General features: G+C 48.5%; 2 protein-coding genes across 2 annotated transcripts in view; one reads left to right on the forward strand and one right to left on the reverse strand.

Annotated features, from left to right (window-relative positions):
* The window catches only part of LOC144612116 (zinc-binding protein A33-like), a 34,333-nt gene extending 18,542 nt beyond the window's left edge, over positions 1-15,791 (reverse strand). Inside the window, exons 1-2 of the mRNA XM_078431674.1 lie at positions 15,689-15,791; positions 10,820-10,965 (exon numbers count right to left, since the gene is read on the reverse strand). Coding sequence (XP_078287800.1) covers positions 10,820-10,965; positions 15,689-15,791 — 249 coding nt within the window. The remainder of the gene's footprint in view (positions 1-10,819; positions 10,966-15,688) is intronic.
* The window catches only part of LOC144612229 (E3 ubiquitin-protein ligase TRIM39-like), a 194,580-nt gene extending 171,680 nt beyond the window's left edge, over positions 1-22,900 (forward strand). Inside the window, exons 5-6 of the mRNA XM_078431788.1 lie at positions 18,688-18,974; positions 22,874-22,900. Of these exons, the coding sequence (XP_078287914.1) occupies positions 18,688-18,974; positions 22,874-22,900 (314 nt within the window). The remainder of the gene's footprint in view (positions 1-18,687; positions 18,975-22,873) is intronic.
* Positions 22,901-24,804: the final 1,904 nt, after the last annotated feature.

The following is a 24,804-nucleotide window of genomic DNA, read 5'->3' on the forward strand; positions in this document are numbered from 1 at the left end:
TCCCCTCTCTCTCTCTCTCCCCCTCTCTCCACCCTCCGCTTGATAAAATGACATTTACAATGAACAATTAAACTAGACCCTCTCTCCCTCCCTCTTTCTCTCTCTCTCTCTCTTTCTCCCCCACTCTCTCTCCTCTCTCTCCTCTCCCTCTCTCACCCTCTCCCTCCCTCCCTCTCCCCCTCTTTCTCTCTCCCTCTCTCTCCCCCCTCTCCCTCTCCGCTCCATCTCTCTCTCTCTCCCCCCCCTCTCTCTCCACCCTCCGCTTGATTAAAATTACATTTACAATGAACAATTAAACTAGACTGACATTTGATAACCGTCTGATGATGTGAAATGCGCTCTCCCTCCCCGTGAAACACGACAACCTGTGCCTGACATTTGCTGCGGGTGCAGCAGTAACAAATAAACTGCTTTTAACCCGCCTGACATCCGTTTGGATATTTAGTTCCCACTAAACTCTAGCCTTGAAGTCAGAGGAGTTAAACATCGACAGGGGGCCACTTTGCTCAAAGATGCGGAGGAATTAAACGTCGACAGGTGTTTAACACCAGTCAGCTCTTTTAAGGTCCCAGTGGGAGGGGCAAATTCATTGGGGCCCGTATATAAGTGAAGCGTGAGGTATTGCTTTTTGGGCAATCTAACATGCGCAGGACCGACATAGTGAATGGTAGGGTTCTGGGTGGTGTTGTAGAGAAGAGCGATCTAGGAGTGCAGGTGCAGATTTCCTTGAAGGCGGAGTCACGGGTAGATCTGGTGGTCAAAAAGGCTTTTGGCACATTAGCCTTTATCAGCCAGAGTATTGAGTGTGGATGTTGGGAGGTCATGTTGCAGTAATATAAGACCTTCGTGAGACCGCATTTGGAGTGTTATGTTCAGTTCTGGGTATCTTGATTTCGGAAAAATGTTGCCAAACTGGAAACTTTACCGGTACATTTTACGAGGATGGTGCCAGGTTCTGACCTGTAGGGAGAGGTTGAGTCGGCTGGGACTCTATTCCTTGGAGCGCAAGAGGAAGAGGGGTGATCTTATTTATGTATATTTGATCATAAGTGGAATTGAACGGGTAGATGCACAATCTCTTGCCCTGAGTAGGAGAGTCGAGCTCCAGAGGACATACTTTCAAGGTGAATAGGAAAAGATCGTTCGGGTAACTTTTTCACAAAAAGGGTGGATGTATGGAACAAGCTACCAGAGGAGGTAGTTGAGGGAAGGACAATCCCAACATTTAAGAAATTGTTAGACCGGTACATGAATCGGACTGGTTTGGTGGGATATGGATGAAACGCAGGCAGGTGGGAGCAGGGACATGTTGGACGGTGTGGGCAAGTTGGGTCGAAGGGCCTGTTTCCACAACGTATCACTCTATGACTATGAGTACTGGCCTGAAAAACCTCCTCAGGCAACTCGTTCCATACACCCACCACACTTTGTGTGAAAAAGTACCCCTCAGGTTCCGATTAAATCACCCCCCTTCTGAAAACTCTGTCCCCTGGTTCTTGCTTCCCCTACTCTGTGCGTCTGCCACAATTTCAAAAGTCCGGGAGCAGAGCAAGGACGCCCGTTGGCTGAGCACTAAAGTAAGTGCCAATCACAGTTGAGCAGGCAGTTTAAAAAGAGCGCCAAAAGGAAGCTAGTAGTCAATTTCAAAAGTCCGGGAGCAGAGCAAGGACGCCCGTTGGCTGAGCACTAAAGTAAGTGCCAATCACAGTTGAGCAGGCAGTTTAAAAAGAGCGCCAAAAGGAAGCTAGTAGTCAATTTCCAAAGTCCGGGAGCAGAGCAAGGACGCCCGTTGGCTGAGCACTAAAGTAAGTGCCAATCACAGTTGAGCAGGCAGTTTAAAAAGAGCGCCAAAAGGAAGCTAGTAGTCAATTTCAAAAGTCCGGGAGCAGAGCAAGGACGCCCGTTGGCTGAGCACTAAAGTAAGTGCCAATCACAGTTGAGCAGGCAGTTTAAAAAGAGCGCCAAAAGGAAGCTAGTAGTCAATTTCAAAAGTCCGGGAGCAGAGCAAGGACGCCCGTTGGCTGAGCACTAAAGTAAGTGCCAATCACAGTTGAGCAGGCAGTTTAAAAAGAGCGCCAAAAGGAAGCTAGTAGTCAATTTCAAAAGTCCGGGAGCAGAGCAAGGACGCCCGTTGGCTGAGCACTAAAGTAAGTGCCAATCACAGTTGAGCAGGCAGTTTAAAAAGAGCGCCAAAAGGAAGCTAGTAGTCAATTTCAAAAGTCCGGGAGCAGAGCAAGGACGCCCGTTGGCTGAGCACTAAAGTAAGTGCCAATCACAGTTGAGCAGGCAGTTTAAAAAGAGCGCCAAAAGGAAGCTAGTAGTCAATTTCAAAAGTCCGGGAGCAGAGCAAGGACGCCCGTTGGCTGAGCACTAAAGTAAGTGCCAGTTTAAGTGAGAAGTCAGGTAAATTGGACAATCAGGCAATTTAATTGGTAATATAAGCAATACTTGCAAAAGGGTGCAGCCGTGTTCAGGTGCAGCCCAGTGAGGGAAGTGCCCAGTGAGAAAAGTGCGAGTCTTTGGCTGCGAGTCTTCGGCGAGGAGGCTGAGGTGAGGAGGATACCATTGTTTTAAGCCAGAGCTGGTTATAGGCACAAGGTGATGGCGGAAAAGTTGGTGCGGTGTGTTTCCTGCAGGATGTGGGAAGACAGGGACGTCGCTGGAGCTTCTGGGAGCTACACCTGCAAGAACTGTGTCCAGGTGCAGCTCCTGAAGGGACGTGTGGTGGAGTTGCAGAGGCAGTTGGATGACCTCAGGGCCATCCGAGAATGCGAGAGTTTCCTCGACAGGACCTATTGTGAGGCTGTCACGCCAAGGGTCCAGGTCGAGCGAAGGTGGGAGACTGTTTCAGGGGGGAGTGGACGTGGACTACAGGAGACCCCGGTGGCTGTGCCTATTGCAAATAGGTATACCCTCTTGGGAACTGTCGGGGCAGAAGACGTTTCCAGTCCGAGTGGCGGACCTGTTGGCAAGGATACTCGACAGGGGAGACCGAAGTCTGGAAGAGCCGTAGTGGTCGGTGACTCCATAGTCCGAGGGACGGACAGAAGATTCTGTGGCAGCAGGAGGGACTTGAGGATGGTCTGTTGCCTCCCTGGTGCCAGGGTTCAACACATCACAGACCGGCTTCAGAAAATCCTAGTGAGGGAAGGCGATCAACCTGAAGTCGTTGTGCACGTGGGCACGAATGACGTCGGGCGGAAGAGGAAGGAGGTGCTACAGCGGGAGTTTAGAGAGTTGGGAAAAGCACTGAGCAGTAGGACGTCGAAGGTGGTTATCTCTGGACTGCTACCGGTACCTCGTGCTGGTGAGGCCAGGAACAGAGAGATAGAGGGTATGAATTTATGGCTGAGGGGCTGGTGCAGAGAGCAGGGATTTCGATTTCTGGACCACTGGGATCTCTTCTGGGCTAGGGGTGACTTGTACAAAAGGGACGGGTTGCATCTTAACAGCAGGGGGACAAACATTCTGGCAGGCAGGTTTGCTAGTGTGACACCTGTGGCTTTAAACTAAGTAGTGGGGGGGAGGGGTTAACAAATTGTGAATATGAAGATGAGGTAAAAGGGAATACAGGAGATATTGCAAAAGACTCTCGGAAGAATGGGAACAGAAGTTCTAGAGCGGAAAAGAAATTAAGGGCAGGGCCAATTGTGAACGATGTGAGAGAGGAGGTAAATACAGAAGTTAAAGTGTTGTACTTAAATGCGCGTAGTATAAAAAATAAAGTGGATGAGCTTGAGGCTCAGTTAGTCATGGGCAAGTATGATGTTGTAGGGATCACTGAGACATGGTTACAAGAGGACCAGGGCTGGGAACTGAATATCCAGGGGTACACAACGTATAGAAAAGACAGACAGGTGGGCAGAGGGGGTGGGGTTGCTCTGATGGTAAGGAATGATATTCATTCCCTTGCAAGGGGTGACATAGAATCAGGAGATGTTGAATCAGTATGGATAGAAATGAGAAATTGTAAGGGTAAAAAGACCCTAATGGGAGTTATCTATAGGCCCCCAAACAGTAGCCTCGACATAGGGTGCAAGTTGAATCAGGAGATAAAATTGGTGTGTCAAAAATGTGATGCTACTGTGGTTATGGGAGATTTCAACATGCAGGTAGACTGGGAAAATCAGGTTGGAAATGGACCCCAGGAAAGAGAGTTTGTAGAGTGCCTTCGAGATGGATTCTTAGAACAGCTTGTACTGGAGCCTACCAGGGAGAAGGCAATTCTGGATTTAGTGTTGTGTAATGATCCTGATCTGATAAGGGGACTAGAGGTAAAAGAGCCATTAGGAGGCAGTGATCACAACATGATAAGTTTTACTCTGCAAATGGAAAGGCAGAAGGGAAAATCGGAAGTGTCGGTATTACAGTATAGCAAAGGGGATTACAGAGGCATGAGGCGGGAGCTGGCCAAAATTGATTGGAAGGAGGCCCTAGCAGGGAAGACGGTAGAACAGCAATGGCAGGTATTCCTGGGAATAATGCAGAGGTTGCAGGATCAATTTATTCCAAAGAGGTGGAAAGACTCTAAGGGGAGTAAGAGACACCTGTGGCTGACGAGGGAAGTCAGGGACAGCATAAAAATTAAGGAGAGGAAGTATAACATAGCAAAGAAGAGTGGGAAGACAGAGGATTGGGACTCTTTTAAAGAGCAACAAAAGTTAACTAAAAAGGCAATACGGGGAGAAAAGATGAGGTACGAGGGTAAACTAGCCAATAATATAAAGGAGGATAGCAAAAGTTTTTTTAGGTACGTGAAGAGGAAAAAAATAGTCAAGGCAAATGTGGGTCCCTTGAAGACAGAAGCAGGGGAATTTATTATGGGGAACAAAGAAATGGCAGACGAGTTAAACCGTTACTTTGGATCTGTCTTCACTGAGGAAGATACACACAATCTCCCAAATGTTCTAGGGGCCGGAGAACCTAGGGTGATGGAGGAACTGAAGGAAATCCACATTAGGCAGGAAATGGTTTTGGGTAGACTGATGGGACTGAAGGCTGATAAATCCCCAGGGCCTGATGGTCTGCATCCCAGAGTACTTAAGGAGGTGGCTCTAGAAATAGTGGAAGCATTGGAGATCATTTTTCAATGTTCTATAGATTCAGGATCAGTTCCTGTGGATTGGAGGATAGCAAATGTTATCCCACTTTTTAAGAAAGGAGGGAGAGAGAAAACGGGTAATTATAGACCAGTTAGTCTGACATCAGTGGTGGGGAAGATGCTGGAGTCAATTATAAAAGACGAAATTGCTGAGCATTTGGATAGCAGTAACGGGATCATTCCGAGTCAGCATGGATTTACGAAGGGGAAATCATGCTTGACAAATCTACTGGAATTTTTTGAGGATGTAACTAGGAAAATTGACAAGGGAGAGTCAGTGGATGTGGTGTACCTCGACTTTCAGAAAGCCTTCGACAAGGTCCCACATAGGAGATTAGTGGGCAAAATTAGGGCACATGGTATTGGGGGTAGGGTACTGACATGGATAGAAAATTGGTTGACAGACAGAAAGCAAAGAGTGGGGATAAATGGGTCCCTTTCGGAATGGCAGGCAGTGACCAGTGGGGTACCGCAAGGTTCGGTGCTGGGACCCCAGCTATTTACGATATACATTAATGACTTAGACGAAGGGATTAAAAGTACCATTAGCAAATTTGCAGATGATACTAAGTTGGGGGGTAGTGTGAATTGTGAGGAAGATGCAATAAGGCTGCAGGGTGACTTGGACAGGTTGTGTGAGTGGGCGGATACATGGCAGATGCAGTTTAATGTAGATAAGTGTGAGGTTATTCACTTTGGAAGTAAGAATAGAAAGGCAGATTATTATCTGAATGGTGTCAAGTTAGGAGGAGGGGGAGTTCAACGAGATCTGGGTGTCCTAGTGCATCAGTCAATGAAAGGAAGCATGCAGGTTCAGCAGGCAGTGAAGAAAGCCAATGGAATGTTGGCCTTCGTAACAAGAGGAGTTGAGTATAGGAGCAAAGAGGTCCTTCTACAGTTGTACCGGGCCCTGGTGAGACCGCACCTGGAGTACTGTGTGCAGTTTTGGTCTCCAAATTTGAGGAAGGATGTTCTTGCTATGGAGGGCGTGCAGCGTAGGTTCACTAGGTTAATTCCCGGAATGGCGGGACTGTCGTATGTTGAAAGGCTGGAGCGATTGGGCTTGTATACACTGGAATTTAGAAGGATGAGGGGGGATCTTATTGAAACATATAAGATAATTAGGGGATTGGACACATTAGAGGCAGATAACATGTTCCCAATGTTGGGGGAGTCCAGAACAAGGGGCCACAGTTTGAGAATAAGGGGTAGGCCATTTAGAACGGAGATGAGGAAGAACTTTTTCAGTCAGAGAGTGGTGAAGGTGTGGAATTCTCTGCCTCAGAGGGCAGTGGAGGCCAGTTCGTTGGATGCTTTCAAGAGAGAGCTGGATAGAGCTCTTAAGGATAGCGGAGTGAGGGGGTATGGGGAGAAGGCAGGAACGGGGTACTGATTGAGAGTGATCAGCCATGATCGCATTGAATGGCGGTGCTGGCTCGAAGGGCTGAATGGCCTACTCCTGCACCTATTGTCTATTGTCTATTGTCTATTGTGTCTGCCACCTCTAAAAGATCATCCCAGATAGTCATGTGCACCAAGGAATAAAGTACTAGCCTGCTGAATCTGTGTCTGTAGATCAGGCTCTCCAGTCCTGGCAACATCCTCGTGAATCTTCTCAACACCCTTTTCAGATTGACACAATTTTTCCAATACTATGCTGCCCAACACTGAGCACAATACTCCAAGTGCAGCCTCACCAACGTCTTATACAACTGCAACATGACCTCCCAACCTCATAACTCAATGCTCTCACCGATGAAGGCCGATGTACCAAAGGCCTTTTTGACCAAACTATTTACCTGTGACGCTACTTTCAATGCACTGTGTACCTGTCATGCTAGATCCCTCTGCTCTATAGTTATTTCACCTTTTTGTCTCGGTTCCAGCTCACCGGGACTGACAACCCTGAACTCACTGATGGTTTCACTTCCAATCTGCGTCTGATTCTGAACAAACCTGCATTGCAGCTGAGCATGAAAATAAAGAAAAATCAAGATTTAACTGCCCCTCCACGTGCAACGGCCTCCTCCGTTGTCCTTCAAATATCTGCGAGGCCCTTTTGTGTAGTTCTGGTCACCATATTATAGAAATAATGTCCTATTGCCAGAGACAGTGTGGAACAGATTCACCAGGATGTTATCTGGAATGAATAGTTCGAAGACAGATTAGATCTATGCTGGGCTCAATGTTGTTTGTCATTCATATCAATGAGTTGCATAAGATTGTACAAATACTATTTTTTTAAGTTTGCAGTTGACACTAAAGTAGATGGTATCACAGACTGTAAAAATGTTTAGCAAGAATTAAAGCAGGAACTTTTCAAATTGGAAAGTGGGCTGAGAAATAGCAAATGGTGTTTCTTCCAGATAAGTGTGAGGTTTTAATTTTGGGAAGTCACATCAGGGCATGATCTTCACCGTGAATGGCAGTTAGCTAGGGAGTGTTGTAGAGCAGAGGGGTCCATAAATTAGAAGTAACTCCAGCAAGTCTGCAGATGACACAATGCTGGGTGACAGTGTGAACTGCAAAGAGGATGTTAAGAGGTTGCAGGGTGACTACGACAGGTTGAGTAAGTGGGCAGATCAATGGCAGATGCAATATAATGTAGATAAATATGAGGTTATCCACTTAGGCGGCAAAAACAAAGAGACAGATTGTTATGTCAATGGTGTCAGATGAGGTAACGGGGACGTGCAACAAGACCTGGGTGTCCTTGTACACCAGTCACTAAAAGTAAGCGTGCACGTACAGCAGGCATTGAAGAAAGCTAATGGCATGTTGCCATTCATAACGAGAGGATTTGAGTAAAGGAGCAAAGAGGACCTCCTGCAGTTGTATTGGGCCATGGTGAGACCACATCTTGAGTATTGTGTGCAGGTTTGGTCTCTTAATTTGAGGAAGGACGTCCATGCTTTTGAGGCAATGCAGCGTAGGTTCATGAGATTAATCCCTGGAGTGGCGGGGCTGTCATATGAGGAAAGATTGGACCGACTGGGCTTGTATTTACTAGAGTTTAGAAGGATGAGAGGGGATCTTATAGAGATGTATAAAATTATAAAATTACTGGACAAACAAGATGCAGGAAGAATGTTTCCAATGTTGGGGGAGATTAGAACCAGGGACCACAGTCTAAGAATAAAGGGTAGGCCATTTAAAACTGAGGTGAGAAGAAACTTTTTCACCCAGCGACTTGTGAATCTATGGTATTTTCTGCCAGAAGGCAATGGAGGCCAATTCACTGGATGAATTTAAAAGAGAGTTAGACAGAGCTCTAGGGGCTGGTGGAATCATGGGATATGGGGAGAACGCAGGCACAGGTTACTGATTGTGGATGATCAGCCATGATCACCATGAATGGCGGTGAATAAAATTTAGAAGTTGGAAAGTTATATTCAGTTGGACAAGTCGTTGGTGAGGACGCACTTGGAGTAATGTGCATATTTTTCATCATCATGTTTAAGAAATATGCCACTAATTTGTAAAGAGTGCAGAATATATTTTAGAACACGTTGCCAGGAAACAAGGGTCGGAGCTACAGGGAAAGGTTGTGCTCGCCAGGACTTTATTCCATGGAGCGCAGTAGGCAGTGCAGTGATCTCATGGAGGGGCAGGGTATCATAGGTAACATAGTAATATCAACACAAAGTCATTTGGACAGGTACATGAGGGGAATGGTTTAGAGGGAGATGATTCATATGCCGGTAAATGGGAATAGTTCAGATGAACTAAAATGCACCATCCCTCCCCATGAAACACGGCAACCTTTGACCGAAATTTGCGCCAGGTACAGCACTAACATAGAGACTGCTTTTAAATGGTCCTTAGATATTTTGTTACCACTAAACTCTAGCCTTGAAATCATGTGATTTGCCTGTCATGTACATTGGTCATTTTTAATAACAGTCCCTGATCATTGAAGTGTTTATTTCAGTTTCTACGAGTGCCAGGTTTGCACTGCATGATGGGAGATATGCTCTCTTGAATGACTTGATAAATAAGCACATAAATGAAGTCTGTGTGTGTGGCAGCTTTCTCTGTGCCGCTGTGTGGACAGCCCAGACGGATGAGTTGGTCATTTACTCTCAGACCGACCTTGGTGTCTGGTCTGTGGGTTTGAATTCACATCTACCTGTCACCTAGTCTGAAGTAGTTCACCACAAAATAAACTGCAGATTGAACAGAGCCACAGCTCGTGTTCACCGGCTGGAACTAATATTCCACATTGGGTGAAACGCACAGAACATTTACTCAACTCCCCCTTTCTCAGATCTGATCCTGCATTTTAATTTTCAGCATTATGTGTTATTCTTTCAAGTGTATGCCGGAGAGAGTTAATTAGCATTTCTAACCTGTGTTAATTCAGAAAATAACAAATTAATGCATCTTCTCCTGCCCTGTTTACTAGCGTGGATAGAGCAGGAAGATGGAGTTAGTGCTCATTGCTGATGAGATTAATTATGGATACTGAACCTGCGTTAACCCTTTAGAGTCCAACATCTATCTATCTATCTATATATCTCTGTGTGAAAAAAAAGTTCTCATCTCGGTCCTTAAAGACTTCCCCCTTATCCTTAAACTGTGACCCTTTGTTCTGGACTTCCCCAACATCGGGAACAATCTTCCTGCATCTAGACTGTCCAACCCCTTAAGAATTTTGGAGTGAAGGAGAAAGAAGATGGCCGCTGGAAGGGTGGTGTCAGCGACTCCCTCTCCCCGTTCCCCACCCCCTCCCCCATCCTCATCCACCCCACCCCTCTCCACCCCCTTCCTCTGCACCACCACCCCATCCTCTCCACCCCCCTCCTCCTCCCCCCCCCCCCCATTGAGATTAATTTTTTTTTTAGCAGACAATTTATTTTAAAGAAAAAAGCAATTTCCCCAGGTTACAATGGAAACCCTACGAGGACGGGCCCAACGGGCCCACTTGGTCTAGTATACTACTAAAACTCAGATCTTGTACATATATATATATATATATATATATATATTCGTATATAAATCTGTATGTATGTCACAATGTGATTTCGCCAAAACGGTAAACCGTGGCGCTACAATTTTTACAGCGCCTTAATCGCCACTCTCCCGGCTGGTGAGAAATGATATTTTCATTTAATCTGGTCGTATATTTTTTAATTCATGCAGATATATGTGTAGCATGTGGACCTGCAGCCACAACGGTAAACCACAGCGCCACAATGTTAGCGCCACCTTAATCACCACTGTCCTGGCGATTGTTTATAACAAGTTTCATTTACATTGGTCGTATATTCTTTAAGTTAGACATTTTAAAGTTTAAGACTTTCATTTCTAAACATTTTTTTTAACGTGCTGTGCGTCTGACGTCACCAGAGAGCCACGCACGGCCTCCCCTCACTCGCACCAACAAGATAGACGCCGTTAGCGGAGCCGCCCGCCCGCAATCACCGCCCTCACACTCCCCTCACTCTCCCACACCCTGGGGACACTCCCGAGCAGGAGGGAGATGGTCGGACTGTTGTCCACTCATCCTTCCCTTCCGTCCCTTCAACCCACGCCGCGGCACCCGCCCGACGACAGTGCCTGTCAATGCGGGGTGACGAGAGCTCTACTGCCTCCCCCTCTTCCCCCTCTCCCCCCTCCCCCCTTCCTCCCCCCTCCCCCCTTCCTCCCCCCTTCCCCTTCCTCCCCCCTTCCCCTTCCTCCCCCCTCCCCCTCCCTTGGTTCCGTTGGTCTGCTCACCACGGCGGATATTGGCTCCGACCTCCCGGTTTGCGATCTCGATTGGGCCGAGTCCCTACCTGGGGTAGTGCCGTGTTTGGCTCCGACTTCCCGCTCGACGCGCTCTCCACCAACTGCCGTCGCCGACAGCCCACCGCGCGCTGCTGCTGTTGGTGGTTGATGACGCGCTCTCCACCAACTGCCGTCGCCGACAGCCCACCGCGCGCTGCTGCTGTTGGTGGTTGACGACGCGCTCTCCACCAACTGCCGTCGCCGACAGCCCCACCGCGCGCTGCTGCTGTTGGTGGTTGATGACGCGCTCTCCACCAACTGCCGTCGCCGACAGCCCACCGCGCGCTGCTGTTGGTTGCCGCCGCCAACTGCCGCATACCCGGGCCCCCATCAGCGCGCCCCTCCCGCGCACCGGTCCCCATCGACTCGCCCCTCCAATCGAAGCGGTCCGTTTCTCACCGCCGCGCGGGTCGGCGTGTTTCACGGGGAGGGAGGGCCGTCGGAGGCCGGTCCGGTTCAATTGCTCGTTGTAAATGTCGTTTTATCAAGTGGGGGTGGAGAGAAAGAAGAGAGAGACAAGAGGGAGAAAGGTGGGGAGAGAGAGAGAGAGCATAAGGGTTTCGATAAATTTTCACGCCCTCCCTCCCTCTCTCCCTCTCTCTCTCTCCCTCCCTCCCTCCCTCTATCTCTCTCTCTATCTCTCTCTCTCCCTCTCTCTGAAAAATCTTAAATCGGGGGGAGAGAGAGGGAGAGGGGAGCGAGAGGGAGGAGAGAGAGAGAGAGAGAGCATAAGGTTTCGAGAAATTTTCACGCCCTCCCTCCCTCCCTCTCTCTCTCTCTCTCTCCCTCCCTCCCTCCCTCCCTCCCTCTATCTCTCTCTCTATCTCTCTCTCTCCCTCTCTCTGAAAAATCTTAAATCGGGGGGAGAGAGAGGGAGGGGAGAGAGAGGGAGGAGAGAGAAAGAGAGGGGAGAGAGAGGGAGGAGAGAATGAGAGGGGAGAGAGGGAGGTGGAGAGAGAGAGAGAGAGGGAGAGAGAGAGACTTTTGTATCGACTCACGACAGCTTTTAGCACTCTATCCGAATAGAGACACTCAGTTAGAGAAAGAGAGAGGATAGAGAGAGGGGATAGGGACAGAGGAGAGGGGGAGAGAGAGGGTGAGTGAGAGAGAGGGGGAGAGAGAGGGTGAGTGAGAGAGAGGGGAGCGAGAGAGAGAGGGGAGAGAGAGAGAGAGAGAGAGAGAGGGAGATAGAGGGGGGGAGAGAGAGAGAGTGAACCTACGTCGCACGCCCTCTATAGCGAGAATATCCTTCCTCAAATCGGGAGACCGAAACTGCACAAGGTACTCCGGGTGCGGTCTCACCGGGGCCCGTTACGACTGCAGAAGGACCTCTTTGCTCCTACACTCGACTCCTCTCTTTACGAAGGCCGACGTTCCATCGGCTTTCTTCACCGCCTGCCGTACCCGCACGCTTCCTTTCGGCGACCGATGCACTAGGACGCCCAGATCTCGTCGAACATCCCCTCTGCCTAACTCGACACCGTTCGGATACTAATCTGCCTTTCTATTCTTACTTCCAAAGTGAATAACCTCACACTTATCTACATTAAACTGCATCTGCCGCGTATCCGCCCACTCGCACGACCCGTCCGAGTCACCCTGCGGCCTTATTGCATCTTCCACACGATTCATAGTATCGTCTGCAAATTTGCTAATGGTACTTTTAATCCCTTCGTCTAAGTCATTAATGTATATCGTAAATAGCCGGGGTCCCGGCACCGAACCTCGCGGTACCCCTCCGGTCACCGCCCGCCATTCCGAAAGGGACCCGTTTATCCCCACTCTTTGCTTTCTGTCCGTCGACCGATTTTCTATCCGTGTCAGTACCCTACCCGATACCACGCGCTCTAATTTTGCCCACTAATCTCCTACGTGGGACCTTGTCGAAAGGTTTCTGAAAGTCGAGGTACACCGCATCCACTGACTCTCCCCTGTCAATTTTCCTAGTTACATCCTCAAAAAATTCCAGTAGATTTGTCAAGCATGATTTCCCCTTCGTAAATCCATGCTGACTCGGAATGATCCTGTTACTGCTATCCAAATGCTCAGCAATTTCGTCTTTTATAATTGACTCCAGCATCTTCCCCACCACTGATGTCAGACTAACTGGTCTATAATTACCCGTTTTCTCTCTCCCTCCTTTCTTAAAAAGTGGGATAACATTTGCTATCCTCCAATCCAAAGGAACTGATCCTGAATCTATAGAACATTGAAAAATGATCTCCAATGCTTCCACTATTTCTAGAGCCACCTCCTTAAGTACCCTGGGATGCAGACCACCAGGCCCTGGGGATTTATCAGCCTTCAGTCCCATCAGTCTACCCAAAACCATTTCCTGCCTAATGTGGATTTCCTTCAGTTCCTCCATCACCCTAGGTTCTCCGGCCCCTAGAACATTTGGGAGATTGTGTGTATCTTCCTCAGTGAAGACAGATCCAAAGTAACGGTTTAACTCGTCTGCCATTTCTTTGTTCCCCATAATAAATTCCCCTGCTTCTGTCTTCAAGGGACCCACATTTGCCTTGACTATTTTTTTCCTCCTCACGTACCTAAAAAAACTTTTGCTATCCTCCTTTACATTATTGGCTAGTTTACCCTCGTACCTCATCTTTTCTCCGTGTATTGCCTTTTTAGTTAACTATTGTTGCTCTTTAAAAGAGTCCCAATCCTCTGTCTTCCCACTCTTCTTTGCTATGTTATACTTCCTCTCCTTAATTTTTATTAGAGGAGATCTCAGTGAAACACAGAGTTTTTACAGGGCTCAGTGGGCTGGATGCAGGGAGGATGGTTCCCCTGTCTGAGGGATTTCTAGAGAGCTGGCACCCTCTCAGAATGTGGGCTACACCATGCAGGACAGAGATAAGGAGACGTTACTGCACTCAGAGACTGGGGAACGACCCTGCACCAGTGGCTGTCGAGACTCAGTCATTCAGTGCTCTTGGACCTGAGAGCCATCGTTTTACATTAGAGTCCAGCCCTGACCATTTTTTTCCCAGCTACACTAATCTATTTGCCCACATTACATCGGCATTCTTCTGCACCTCACCTACTTAAGTGCCTCAAATATAGTGATGATATCTCATTCCACCCCCTGCTCCATAACATGTTCCAGATATCACCCGCTCTCAGTGTAAATCTTGTTTGTTTGTTCTTGAAATACAGCCAAAGCGGTACACGACAGCGTGACGATTTTAAGCCCACCTTACTCAGCGTCATCCTTTTGGTGCTAATGGAAGAAGTTTCATTGAAATCGGTGTTATATTTTTAAAGTTATTCGCATTTTCATCTTTAAATCTATCTCCTAGGGAGGGAGGTGGGAGGGAGGGAGGAGGAGGGAAGAAAAAAGTGGGGTTGAGGGGGATGGAATGGGGGGACGGGGAGAGGGAGGGAGGAGAGGGTGCTGTACCAATGCAGGAGAGGTTTGGGCCCATCGAGTCCACTTGTTCCAGTAAAACCTAAATCTCAGATCCACTTTCAAATTCCTTGCTCTCTATATAAACCTGCACTCTCGTGAATTGATTTCCCTGCATCCGAATAAGGTTTAGATAATTACCCTGCATCCTGCTGCAGACTTTGACAACCTTCCCCAGATCCACAATTTTTGCTTCCTCCCCAAACTTACTAATCACACCTCCCACATTCACATCCAAACCATGATCATATAACATAAACAGCAAAGGTTGCAGCGCCGATCTCTGCTACACACCACCAGCCACAGACCTCCAAGCAGAAAAATCATCCTTCTCCCGCTACCTTCTACCTCCAACCACCAAGCCAATTGTGGATCCATTTCACCAGCTCGCCTTGGATCCCACCTGCCTTCGCTTTCTGGACCAGCCCTTACACGCGGAACATTGTCAAGTCCCTCAGTGAAGTTCATATATTGGTTTACAATGAGATCAGTGAGTTAGTTGTACACACCCATCAAATCCACCCGTGATTCCGCTCTCTTTCATCGACCCCACAACCACAAGTCTCCACCCATTCTGTCCAACACCCGATCATTCAACCTCTGCTTCCTTCCTTGGTCCAAGCCACCCCTCCCTCTCTCTCTCCCTCCACTTATAGTTATATTCAGTTGGACAAGTCGTTGGTGAGGACGCACTTGGAGTAATGTGCATATTTTTCATCATCATGTTTAAGAAATATGCCACTAATTTGTAAAGAGTGCAGAATATATTTTAGAACACGTTGCCAGGAAACAAGGGTCGGAGCTACAGGGAAAGGTTGTGCTCGCCAGGACTTTATTCCATGGAGCGCAGTAGGCAGTGCAGTGATCTCATGGAGGGGCAGGGTATCATAGGTAACATAGTAATATCAACACAAAGTCATTTGGACAGGTACATGAGGGGAATGGTTTAGAGGGAGATGATTCATATGCCGGTAAATGGGAATAGTTCAGATGAACTAAAATGCACCATCCCTCCCCATGAAACACGGCAACCTTTGACCGAAATTTGCGCCAGGTACAGCACTAACATAGAGACTGCTTTTAAATGGTCCTTAGATATTTTGTTACCACTAAACTCTAGCCTTGAAATCATGTGATTTGCCTGTCATGTACATTGGTCATTTTTAATAACAGTCCCTGATCATTGAAGTGTTTATTTCAGTTTCTACGAGTGCCAGGTTTGCACTGCATGATGGGAGATATGCTCTCTTGAATGACTTGATAAATAAGCACATAAATGAAGTCTGTGTGTGTGGCAGCTTTCTCTGTGCCGCTGTGTGGACAGCCCAGACGGATGAGTTGGTCATTTACTCTCAGACCGACCTTGGTGTCTGGTCTGTGGGTTTGAATTCACATCTACCTGTCACCTAGTCTGAAGTAGTTCACCACAAAATGGTGCCGCGTATCCGCCCACTCGCACGACCCGTCCGAGTCACCCTGCGGCCTTATTGCATCTTCCACACGATTCATAGTATCGTCTGCAAATTTGCTAATGGTACTTTTAATCCCTTCGTCTAAGTCATTAATGTATATCGTAAATAGCCGGGGTCCCGGCACCGAACCTCGCGGTACCCCTCCGGTCACCGCCCGCCATTCCGAAAGGGACCCGTTTATCCCCACTCTTTGCTTTCTGTCCGTCGACCGATTTTCTATCCGTGTCAGTACCCTACCCGATACCACGCGCTCTAATTTTGCCCACTAATCTCCTACGTGGGACCTTGTCGAAAGGTTTCTGAAAGTCGAGGTACACCGCATCCACTGACTCTCCCCTGTCAATTTTCCTAGTTACATCCTCAAAAAATTCCAGTAGATTTGTCAAGCATGATTTCCCCTTCGTAAATCCATGCTGACTCGGAATGATCCTGTTACTGCTATCCAAATGCTCAGCAATTTCGTCTTTTATAATTGACTCCAGCATCTTCCCCACCACTGATGTCAGACTAACTGGTCTATAATTACCCGTTTTCTCTCTCCCTCCTTTCTTAAAAAGTGGGATAACATTTGCTATCCTCCAATCCAAAGGAACTGATCCTGAATCTATAGAACATTGAAAAATGATCTCCAATGCTTCCACTATTTCTAGAGCCACCTCCTTAAGTACCCTGGGATGCAGACCACCAGGCCCTGGGGATTTATCAGCCTTCAGTCCCATCAGTCTACCCAAAACCATTTCCTGCCTAATGTGGATTTCCTTCAGTTCCTCCATCACCCTAGGTTCTCCGGCCCCTAGAACATTTGGGAGATTGTGTGTATCTTCCTCAGTGAAGACAGATCCAAAGTAACGGTTTAACTCGTCTGCCATTTCTTTGTTCCCCATAATAAATTCCCCTGCTTCTGTCTTCAAGGGACCCACATTTGCCTTGACTATTTTTTTCCTCCTCACGTACCTAAAAAAACTTTTGCTATCCTCCTTTACATTATTGGCTAGTTTACCCTCGTACCTCATCTTTTCTCCGTGTATTGCCTTTTTAGTTAACTATTGTTGCTCTTTAAAAGAGTCCCAATCCTCTGTCTTCCCACTCTTCTTTGCTATGTTATACTTCCTCTCCTTAATTTTTATTAGAGGAGATCTCAGTGAAACACAGAGTTTTTACAGGGCTCAGTGGGCTGGATGCAGGGAGGATGGTTCCCCTGTCTGAGGGATTTCTAGAGAGCTGGCACCCTCTCAGAATGTGGGCTACACCATGCAGGACAGAGATAAGGAGACGTTACTGCACTCAGAGACTGGGGAACGACCCTGCACCAGTGGCTGTCGAGACTCAGTCATTCAGTGCTCTTGGACCTGAGAGCCATCGTTTTACATTAGAGTCCAGCCCTGACCATTTTTTTCCCAGCTACACTAATCTATTTGCCCACATTACATCGGCATTCTTCTGCACCTCACCTACTTAAGTGCCTCAAATATAGTGATGATATCTCATTCCACCCCCTGCTCCATAACATGTTCCAGATATCACCCGCTCTCAGTGTAAATCTTGTTTGTTTGTTCTTGAAATACAGCCAAAGCGGTACACGACAGCGTGACGATTTTAAGCCCACCTTACTCAGCGTCATCCTTTTGGTGCTAATGGAAGAAGTTTCATTGAAATCGGTGTTATATTTTTAAAGTTATTCGCATTTTCATCTTTAAATCTATCTCCTAGGGAGGGAGGTGGGAGGGAGGGAGGAGGAGGGAAGAAAAAAGTGGGGTTGAGGGGGATGGAATGGGGGGACGGGGAGAGGGAGGGAGGAGAGGGTGCTGTACCAATGCAGGAGAGGTTTGGGCCCATCGAGTCCACTTGTTCCAGTAAAACCTAAATCTCAGATCCACTTTCAAATTCCTTGCTCTCTATATAAACCTGCACTCTCGTGAATTGATTTCCCTGCATCCGAATAAGGTTTAGATAATTACCCTGCATCCTGCTGCAGACTTTGACAACCTTCCCCAGATCCACAATTTTTGCTTCCTCCCCAAACTTACTAATCACACCTCCCACATTCACATCCAAACCATGATCATATAACATAAACAGCAAAGGTTGCAGCGCCGATCTCTGCTACACACCACCAGCCACAGACCTCCAAGCAGAAAAATCATCCTTCTCCCGCTACCTTCTACCTCCAACCACCAAGCCAATTGTGGATCCATTTCACCAGCTCGCCTTGGATCCCACCTGCCTTCGCTTTCTGGACCAGCCCTTACACGCGGAACATTGTCAAGTCCCTCAGTGAAGTTCATATATTGGTTTACAATGAGATCAGTGAGTTAGTTGTACACACCCATCAAATCCACCCGTGATTCCGCTCTCTTTCATCGACCCCACAACCACAAGTCTCCACCCATTCTGTCCAACACCCGATCATTCAACCTCTGCTTCCTTCCTTGGTCCAAGCCACCCCTCCCTCTCTCTCTCCCTCCACTTATAGAAACAGGGGCAGGTCATCTGGCCCCTCGTGTCTGCTCCCTTTCACTGTGATCATGACGACCCCACCACCCACCTCTACCTCCTCTATAAACTCCTCAAATTACTGCTAACCTCAATATCCTCTTGCTCCGATCTGTGTCCATATGTGTGTACCCCCCCCCCCTCCCTTCGTTTCTCCTTCACCACCGCAATCTCGCAATCCTCCTCACTCTCCGCACCCGTCCACCCTCCCCCACCTCACGAAATTCACCTCTCCATCCCCGGATAAAAACTCCGGGGGAGATGTCTGTTGTCCCCCCGATGTGGTTGTGGGTGAAGCCGCGGGCAGGGTTTCAGTTGTCCGCCCGCCTGTGCCTGAGGCCGAGCGGCCTCTCCCCCCGGTCCCGGGGCCGCGCTGCCCGAGTCTCCCCCCGACCCGCCCCCCCCCCGGGGACTCTCTGATTCTCTGCTTCTCCCCCCAGTCTCCGTCACCCTGGATGTGGAAACAGCGCATGCGCTGCTCGAGGTGTCTGAGGATCGGAAGAGGGTGAGACTGACCGGGACCGAGAGGAGTCTCCCTGACACCGGGAAGAGGTTTACATTCTGGCCGTGTGTGCTGGGATCGGAGGGGTTCACATCGGGGAGACATTACTGGGAGGTGGAGGTGGCGGGGAGTCGGCGCTGGAGTCTGGGAGTCGCCGCAGAGTCTGTGGAGAGGAAGGGAGGGGTCGCACTGACCCCGGAGACTGGAGTCTGGAGCATCGGGCGGGTGGGTGACAGGTTTGATGCATTCACCTCCCCTCCATCCCCTCTCCCCGCCCGACCCATCCCCGGGAGGGTGGGAGTTTATCTCAGTTACGAGTCCGGGACAGTTTCATTTTATGACGCGGCCACCAAGTCCCATCTCCACACCTTCACTGGGAATAAATTCACGGAGAAACTTTATCCTTTCTTCTGGACTTGGGATGTAGGCCAGTGGCTGAGAATCTGCTCCGGTTCCGCTCCGGGTGTGTAAAAGGGTCGGGTCCCGGGACCGTCGTCAGGAGCGGGGCTCAGGGGCTGTGGGGCAGAAACCCGGTGGACAACAGGTCGGCGCTGAACGGCTCCCATTTAATCCCCAAATTGCAACACGACCTCCCAACTTCCATCCTCAATACTCTGACTGACGAAGGCCAATGTGCCAAAAGCCTTTTTGACCGCCTTATCCACCTGCGACTCGACCTTCAAGGAACCATGCCCCTGAACTCCTAGATCCCTCTGCTCTACAACACTCCCCAGAGGACTACCGTTCACCGTGTGGGTCCTGCCCTTGTTCCACGTCACAAAATGCAACACCTCATTACAACATCGGGGGCTCCAGTCTGCGACCCGCCGGCGCGCACATCACCCGCTGTGGCTCCGCTCACGTTTGTAACTCTTCACCTTTAACTTGACGTTTAATAAAGTCTTTAACAAAATAACCCGCGTTTGAGTTCTCTCCGCGTCTCCGCGTCACGGTACAGAGATCTCTTCAAACAGCAGACGCGAGGATCCGTGGATACTGGGTTTACAAAAGGAAAAAGACACACAGAGTGCTGGAGTAACTCAGCGGGTCAGGCAGCATCTGTGGAGAACATGGATAGGTAACGTTTCACATAGTGGTCGAGTAAATCAGCGGGTCGGGCAGCATCTGTGGAGAACACGGATAGGTGACGTTTCACAGAGTGCTGGAGTAACTCAGCGGGTCGGGCAGCGTCTGTGGAGAACGTGGATAGGTGACGTTTCACAGAGTGCTGGAGTAACTCAGCGGGTCAGGCAGCATCTGTGGGGAACATGGATAGGTGACGTTTCACAGAGTGCTGGAGTAACTCAGTGGGTCAGGCAGCATCTGTGGGGAACATGGATAGGTGACGTTTCACAGAGTGTTGGAGTAACTCAGCGGGTCAGGCAGCATCTGTGGAGAACATAGATGGGTGACATTTCACAGAGTGCTGGAGTAACTCAGCGGGTCAGGCAGCATCTGTGGATGGAAATGGACAGATCACGCTTCAGGGTCGGGACCCTTGTTTGGTCTGAAGGAGGATTTCCAAGAGCTACAGTCTGTTATATCAGAGTGAATGAATTGGTGTTGATGTCCTTCGGAAGAGGGCGGTAAAGGTCTGACTCTGGAGGTGTAAATAGGAGGGAGGAATTAAATCGGAAATTACTTGAAGGCAGAAGAATAAAGATGAATGTTGGGAGTGGATGATACAATGGGTCTCTCGGTGTTGATGGCCATGTAGAACTAGAACAGTCTCTTCGGCCCAAATAGAACGTGGAACAGTACAATGCCAAGCTAATCTCTGTTTCATCTAGTTGCTCCGGTTTTCTCCCACATCCCAAAGACGTGCGGGTTTGTAGGTTAGTTGGCCCCTGTGAAGTAGCCCCTGATGTATAGAGAGTGGATGAGAAAGTGGGATAACATAGAACTGGTGTGAACGGGTGATCGATGGTGGTCGTGGATTCAGTCCCTCCCCCACCCTGGTCGTTGTACTAGTTTCACTGTCGTCCTGGTGAGTTTCATTGCCTGTAACTCGTTTTCACCGAGCTCACAGCCAACAATGGCCTCCTTCTTTTATCATCATTATTTGTTCACGTATCTTTCTTTCATTTGTTGACAATCTTTGTACCACTGTCGATATATCTCGTTTCACTTTCCCAATCAGAAGAAGGGTCTCGACCCGAAACGTCTCCTAATCCTGTTCACCAGAGATGCTGCCTGACCCGCTGACCTACTTCAGCTTTTTGTGTCTATCTTCGGGGGGCCGAAAGGCCTGTTTCCGTGCTGTATCTCTGCACCAAACCGTGTTCTGTTAATCGGGAACAGGACTGTTTGCACATCTTGGTTCTGCCACTAGATGGCAGCAACGCCACGCGGTGCGACCACAGACCAGCTGTAACTTTGAGAATTCACTTTGACAATTGCAGAAACAGCGGGAATCTGGTTTAATAAGTGACTTTTGTCACCTGTTACCACACCCGAAGCCCAAACCAAATGCATGGCTTAAAACGTTGAGGCTTTAAAATGTGCAATAGAAGCAAAAATTGGCCCAAATACTCAGCAGGTCAGGCAGCAACAGCAAGGTGAAACAGACCTTACATTCCAAATCAAATACTGATGACGAATGGTGTTCAACCTGAGTCATTAATTCCGTTTCTTTCTCTACAAACGCTAACCAACCTTCTGAGTATTTCTTGCATGTTACTGTACGTCTTCATTTTGGATTTTCAGCATCTGTGTTTTTATTTTAGTTTTTCCAGTTCAATGGGCGATTGGAATGTGAATCTGCCCATAAACTGGCAAGAGAAAAAACAGAAAGCCTTGGCGGCAGTATGGGGTGTTTGGAAAGAGAAGGCTTAATATTTCTGAGGTATTGTGGAGCAGCGGGAAGAGCCGCTGCCTCAAGGCCAGGGACCCGGGTTCGATCCTGACCTCAGCTGCTGACTGTTCTAAGTTTGCACGTTCTCCTTGTGGCCTCGTGGATTTCCTCCGGGTGTTCTGGTTTCCTTCCACAATCAAAGGACATGCCGGTTTGTATGTTTATTGGCCTTCTGTAAAAGCCCCAAGTGTGTGGGGAGTAGATGGGAAAATGGGACAACAGAGAATAAGTGTGAATTGATGACAGACACAAAAAGCTGCAGGAATTCAACGGGTCTGACAGCATCTCTCTAGAAAAGGAGTGAATTGGTGACCGATGGGCCTGTTTCCATGCTGTATGTCTAAAGTAAAGTAAGGTCCACTGTAAACATCTCTCGTCAGAAAAATAACCTCCAACTACCACGCAACAGAGAAAACAAGACACAGATCAGTGCAGCACAAAAAATGACCCTTCAACACCTAATGACGAGCTGATGGAAAGACCGTTCAGAAGCTCGATAACAGAGGGGAGGAGGCTGCCCCTGAGACTGGCAGTGCGCCCTTCCAAGGTTCTGTACCTTCTGCCCAACAAGAGCAGGGAGAATAGGGAATGGCCGGGGGGGGGGACGTATTTGATTATGTTGTCTACTTCTCCGAGACATAAATAAGTGCAGATGGCGTCTGGTCAGGGCCTCATCCACAATTCTCTGAAATTTCTTGCGCTCTTTTCCCAAACCAAGCTGTGACGCAAACAGACAGTGCGCATTTTATGGTGAATCTTGGAGGTTTGCCAGAGTAATAGAATGATAGAGTGAGACAGCAGCCAACATGTCCCAGCTACACTAGTCCCAGCTTTTGGTCCATATCCCTCCAAACCTGGCCCATCCATGTACCTGTCTAACTGCTCCTTAAATGATGGGATAGTCCCTGCCTCAACCACATCCTCTGGCAGTTTGTTCCACAAATCCACCACTCATTGTGCCAAAAAGTTACCGCTCAGGTTCTTATTAAATCTTTTCCCCTTCACCTTAAACCTAAGTCGTCTAGTCCTCGAATTGCCTACTCTAGGCAAGAGACACTGTTCACCCAATCTATTCCTCCCATGACCTTATACAGCTCTATAAGGTTACCCTTCATCCTCCTGCACTCCAAGAGATAGAGTCCCAACCTACTCAATCTCTGCCTATAGCTCAGACTGCCTTGTCCTGACCACATGTTTGGCGACATGCCGAATTGCCTCAGTCCACTGATGAAGTACAGGTGTTGGTGTGGCGTCTTGGCTGTGTCTTCAGTGTGGTTGGCCCGCCATAGATCGTTGATGATATTTACGCCAAGGAGCCTGATGCCCTTCGCCATTTCCACTTCAGCGTGTTTGATGCTGACATGGGCTTGTCCTCCACTGCGCCTGCTGGTGGAGTGCCTGCCCCAATCAGGCTTCCATTGCTTCAGACGCTGATGGGAAGTCAACAAACCTGAGCGTTGTGCAATTCTAAACATTCCCATCTGTGATGAACGGCGGTTTATCGACAATGCAACGTCCTGTTATTGCAATAATGAGTGCGCATAATCAGAGGGAAAGAGGTTTTACGAGGATGTTGCCAGGACTCAAGGGCTCGAGCTATCAGGAGAGGTTGAGCAGGCTGGAACTCTCTACCTTGGTGCGCAGGAGGATGAGGGGTGACCTTAGAGAGGACTAAAAAAACACGAGAGGAACAGATCTGGAAGATGTACAGTCTCTTGCCAAGAGTAGAGGAATCGAGAACCAGAGGACATAAGTTTAAGGTGAGGGTGGAAAGATTTAATAGGAAACTGAGGGGTAACACAATATGGGTGGTGGGTATATGGAACGAGCTGCTGCAGGGGGTAGTTGGGCAGAGACTATCACAACGTTTACGAAGTAGTTGGACAGATACATGGATAGGACAGGTTTGGAGGGATATGGGCCAAACGCGGGAACTGCAGGTCGGTCCAACAACCTAATGGTTGTGGGGGAGGAGCTGGGAATGGGAGCTATAATGAACCTGTCGGTTTAGTTGATGGCCACAAAGAACTAGATCAGTCCCTTCAGCCCAGATCAGACTATGCAATGCCACCACTCCAGCAGCACGTTCCAGGCACCCACCACCCTGTGTGATAAAACATGACCCTTGAAATTTACCCCCACTGTGCAAAAATCAGAGCCGAGAGGGAAGGGGGGCGGCGCGGGGGCGCCTGCTGCCTGGTGGGGCGGGACCTGGTTCACCGCTGCGGGGAAATATAGACAGTTCCATAAACATCCAGCAACTTTGTCGGCCCCAGAAACGTGGCGACTCTCTCTGTACTGCCTGGGGGAGGTCTGTATTTTACCGGATTGCAAGCAAAACCAAAGCATTTCACTGTCCCTTGTTTCATGTGACGATAGAGTATAATTGGCTCATTGAGTTGAATTCAATAGACAATAGACAATAGGTGCAGGAGTAGGCCATTCAGCCCTTCGAGCCAGCACCGCCATTCAATGCGATCAAGCTGATCACTCAATCAGTACCCCGTTCCTGCCTTCTCCCCATACCCCCTCACTCCGCTATCCTTAAGAGCTCTATCCAGCTCTCTTTTGAAAGCATCCAACGAACTGGCCTCCACTGCCCTCTGAGGCAGAGAATTCCACACCTTCACCACTCTCTGACTGAAAAAGTTCTTCCTAGTCTCCGTTCTAAATGGCCTACCCCTTATTCTTAAACTTTGGCCCCTTGTTCTGGACTCCCCCAACATTGGGAACATGTTTCCTGCCTCTAATGTGTCCAATCCCCTAATTACCTTATATGTTTCAATAAGATCCCCCCTCATCCTTATCAATTCCAGTGTATACAAGCCCAATCGCTCCAGCCTTTCAACATACGACAAGTTTGCACATGAGACTGTTAAATGAAATAACAGTGTTTGCTGTGGATATAATATCATTGTGCAGCCTAATATAATGAACAATTCACAATGGGAAACACTGATGTATTTAGTTTAAGGGAATGAAATTTACAGGCAGTTTGTATCAAATAGCATCCACTTACTGGTCAGGGCTGTGATTGACGGGGCTGAGCTCCGCCTCCCCTCAGCCGTGCCCCGATACTGCAAGGATTCAGCAGCTGCACCATAAGGGAACGCGTTTGAACCAGGAAGTGGCGGAGTTACAATGGCTGCGAAAGACCAGGTCGAGAGTTTAACGGAGGAGGCAGTTTGTCCCATCTGCCTG

Source organism: Rhinoraja longicauda, chromosome 43 (genome assembly GCF_053455715.1).
Source record: "Rhinoraja longicauda isolate Sanriku21f chromosome 43, sRhiLon1.1, whole genome shotgun sequence".
Classification (NCBI taxonomy): domain Eukaryota; kingdom Metazoa; phylum Chordata; class Chondrichthyes; order Rajiformes; family Arhynchobatidae; genus Rhinoraja; species Rhinoraja longicauda.